Here is a 4,633-nt window from a genome sequence, read left to right on the forward strand (position 1 = left end):
CAATGATTCCATACATCCTTCAAATTTGGATTTAAAGAGAATATCCTTCATGTTTTTAAATACCCAAATTATGCACAGGGTGGATATGCTACACTTACAGAACATTGTACAGGAGAGTAATTACCTTGTGCAGGTGCAGAGTGCTGTACTACATCCCATTTTACATGCACACTTAATGAGGCTCATCCTTTCGTCAGGTGGCCGTGCCATCTGTTCTTGAAGACCATACTTTGGATGCATTCTAAAGAGATAATATTTGGCGTGGATGCAAAATCTGCAGCTTTCTACAGTAACACACGATAATGAGCACGTTAACAACGCAATTAAAAGCTACTTATGGTTATTGCAAGATTACATAACTTTACTGCGACATGCAACTATTCCCAACAGTTTACCCGAATGACGTGCTGTTATTGGTTAAGTCAATCGAGAAGCAATGACCCAAATGTTCCTCAAGACCAGATTCCAACACTATTTTATCCGAAAAAGCCACACTGAGGCCATCTATTGGTACCTTTAAGAACATGTGAAAAATTCAGTCAGTCACCAGAGAAACTATTGTATTCCTTTTTTTGAAATTACTTCTTAAAATCTCTCATATGCATGTATGATTATAAATACAATAAAATAAAAAAATACATGCCACTGAATTACCAGAATTAGAGGTATCATGGCAGATTTAAGTAATCTTAGAAGGTATTCTCAACAACAGTTCCGGCAACATTGGACTGGCATAGTAGGGGGCGGGATTCAGATTTGCCAATAGTTCATGTAGAGCGAATGTTTTATAATGAGGAGCAAATAGTGATTTGGATAAGGAGTAATAAAAATTAAGTATGTATCTGGATTATCATTTCACCATTAAATGCTCATGAACAGATTATTTAGTATGATTCATCTTATGAAGGCGAAAGGTTTGCCACCCCTAATCCCCCATAGTAGAAAGATGTAAACATTAGATTCTTTTAACATTTTATGTCTGGGGTGAGGACATGTGATTATTCACAAACTCTTTTATCTAAAAGAACTATCAGCAGACGACAATATATCATAAAGTGAATTCTATCAGGGTACCAATTGGGGATTAATATTATAAACATGGCTTTGATTTTCCAGGATGCAGTTATCACTTTGAAATATATTAAAGTAACATCCTACTTGAGTTTTAGACTTATTTTAATTCGTATAAGTATTGGAAGAATTACTATTTTATATTTCTTAACATATCTTGGATTTCTTACGGTTGGCTATCCTGGTACATATTATTATTATTATTATTATTATTATTATTATTATTATTATTATTATTATTATTATTATTATTAAATGCTAAGCTACAACCCTAGTTGGGAAAGCAGGATACTATAAGCCCAGGGGCCCCATAAGGAAAAATAGCCCAGAAAGGAAAGGAAATAAGGAAAAATAAAATATCTTAAGAATAGTAATAATATTAAAATAAATATTTCCTACATAAACTATAAAAGGTTTAACAAAACAAAAGGAAGAGAAACTAGATAGAACAGTGTGCCCGAGTGTACCCTCAAGCAAGAGAATTCTAATCCAAGACTCTAACCTCTTTGAAACACAACATTTTCATTCTATTTTTGGATATTTGATGAGACGAATTTCCCAATGATAAATCTAAAGGATATGAAATTATTGTTATAATTCTATGAAAATATGAACAAATGATCACATGAAAAAGTATTGTGTAACACTTGCAAAACCGTATGAAAATCCCCGGACTTATGTATGTCTATTATTCTAAACATAAAGCCAACCTCTTTAAATACTAACACATAACCATAAACTAATTTAAGCTTTAAGTGAAAGTTTAAAGTAAATTTTAAACCTCGTAGTTGGTGTTACAGATGAGGATGAAATCTATGCCGAATTGGTTCCAGGTCGTCCAACATCAGGACCCACTTAGAAGTGGGTCCTGTCCAACATAATAATTAGATGGTTTACGTCATCATAAACAAATAAATGATAATTATGATTCTATATCCAAAAAAAATGTCTTTAATTATGATATATTACTTTTCTCTAACATATTTACTCTATCTCATTTTCTTTTTATGGAACTAAAATAGGCTGCTTTTGTACTAAGTCTGTTATCCATGGAAACTTTAATTTTTTCTTTATTTTCATTGACATATTAATTGATTGCTTACTTTCATTTGTTTATCCATTTATCCTTTGATTATTTAACGTTGTTTAAATGTTGAGTTAGAAAATGGGAAGTGAGAATCTCTCACCAAATATTCAGAAATAATGGACTTAATTGTGGTATTCTACATTATCAGTTATTGAATAATTTATTTAAAAACACTTAAAATTAATAATAAAACTAATAATGCTAAAAGATGATAACGATAATAAAAATAGTAATGATAATATTAGTAATAATAAAAATTTTGATATTATAAAATTACTATTTATACAGCCCTAGTTGGAAAAACAGGATGCTGTAAGCCCAGAGGCTCCAACAAAGAAAATAGCACATTGAGGAAAGGAAATAAGGAAAAATAGAATATTCTAACAGAAGTAACAACTTTTAAGATAAATATCTCCTATATAAACTATAAAAGTTTTAACAAAACAAGAGGAAGAGAAATAAGATAGAATAGTGTGCCCAAGTGTACCCTCAAGCAAGGAAACTTTAACCCAAGACAGTGGAAGACCATGGTACAGAGGCTATAGCATTGCCCAAGACTAGAGAACAATGGTTTGATTTTGGAGTGTCCTTCTCTCAGAAGGGCTGCTGACCATAGCTAAAGAGGCTCTTCTACCCTTACCAAAAGGAAAGTGGCGACTGAACATTTACAGTGCAGTAACCTCTTGGGTAAAAAAGAATTGTTTGGTAATGTTAGTGTTGTCAGGTGTATGAGGACAGAGAAGAATATGTAAGGATTAGGCCAGACTATTTGGTGTGTGTGTGTGTGTGTGTATGTGTGTAGGCAAAGGGAAAAGGAACCTTAACCAGGATCATAAATGGTGGTCTACCCTTAAATCTGCACTTTGGTGTAGATGCAACAGTTCCTCCTTTACTCTAACCAGATGGCTCATTCATTCACTGTCCAAAGGAAAAGGCAACCCTTTTTGGCTGATTTTTTTGACAGTAAACAGAGTAATGAAAAACTTGAACTTCCTCATTCCTGTTTTCCTGAGGCTAAACTAACTAGTTTAGCTTTTCGATCTCGTGAGATTAAAGCTCTGTTGATGGACCTTGATGCTTCTGGAGGTGTAGACACAAATGGTATTTTTCCTTGGTTTTTTATAAAGACAGTAGATTACTTAGCTCCAAAGTTATCTGTTATTCTGCGCAGGTTAGCAAGAAGAGGAGCTTTTAGCACTTGTTGGAGAATTGGTAATGTTACTCCTCTATGTAAATGGGTTTGTGGTAACTCAAGTCCCACTGATTACCGCCCAATTTCCTTAACTCCCATATTATCTAAAGTTTTTGAACGTCTTCTGGCAAAACGTCTTAACAGGTTTGCTAAAGGTAATCATCTACTCCCTAGTTTACAATTTGGTTTTCGTAAAGCTCTTGGAGCATATGATGCCCTTCTTAATATCTCCAATGCTGAACAGAAATCCCTTGATTGTGGTCAAGAAGTTCGTATGATTGGCCTTGATTTTAGTGCTGCCTTTGACCGTGTTAATCATGGGGCCCTTGTTTTCAAACTAAAACAGTTGGAAGTGGGTAGGTCGTTTCTTAGCATTATTTTTTTATTTTTTAAGTAATAGATCTGAAAGAGTTGCTGTTGATGAGCACCAAAGTTAGAATAAGAATGTGATATCCGGTGTTCCACAAGGTAGCGTTCTCAGCCAATTACTTTTCATACTATATACACATGATTTGGTTTGGCCTAGAAAACAAGCTTGTTGCATATGCAGATGATGCTACTCTCTTTACATCAATTCCATCCCCTGAATGTAGATCTGGGGTTTGTGAATCCCTTAATAGAGATTTAGCTAAAATTAGTGCATGGTGCAAATTATGGGGTATGAAGTTGAATCCTAACAAAACTCAAATTATGATTGTAAGTAAGTCAAGGACGGTGGCTCCTCAACATCCTGGTCTCAGTATTGATAATGTTTCTTTAAATTTGTATGACTCTCTTAAGATTTTAGGTGTGATTCTCGACAGCAAATTTACTTTTGAGAAACACATTAGGTCTGTGTCTTCTTCAATTGCACAAAAAATTGGCTTATTGAGTCTTACTAGATTTACGGTGATCAATCTGTTCTGAAGAAGTATTTTAATTCTTTCATTCTAACTTTTCTTTTTGAGTACTGTTTTCCTGTCTGGTATTCAGCTGCTGATTCTCATTTTAATTTGTTGGACAGAAACTTACGGTCTATCAGATTTCTTATTCCTGATCTAGATATCAATCTTTGGCACCGTCGTTCAATTAGCTCATTATGCATGTTGCATATGATTTCTCATAACTCAGACCATCCTTTACATTCAGATCTCCCTGGACAATTCTATCCTGTTCGTAATACTAGGCAGGCAGTTAATTCTAATAGCCAGGCCTTCATCATCATGAGGCTCAATACTACACAGTATTCTAGAAGTTTTATTCCAGCTGTTACCAAGTTGTGGAATGATATTCCTAATCGGGTA

General features: G+C 34.0%; 1 protein-coding gene across 1 annotated transcript in view; it reads left to right on the forward strand.

The window, feature by feature from the left end:
- Window positions 1-670: 670 nt before the first annotated feature.
- The window catches only part of LOC137652877 (basic proline-rich protein-like), a 30,106-nt gene continuing 26,143 nt past the window's right edge, over window positions 671-4,633 (forward strand). Inside the window, exon 1 of the mRNA XM_068386271.1 lies at window positions 671-736. Coding sequence (XP_068242372.1) covers window positions 671-736 — 66 coding nt within the window. The remainder of the gene's footprint in view (window positions 737-4,633) is intronic.

Source organism: Palaemon carinicauda, chromosome 14 (assembly GCF_036898095.1).
Source record: "Palaemon carinicauda isolate YSFRI2023 chromosome 14, ASM3689809v2, whole genome shotgun sequence".
Classification (NCBI taxonomy): Eukaryota; Metazoa; Arthropoda; class Malacostraca; order Decapoda; family Palaemonidae; genus Palaemon; species Palaemon carinicauda.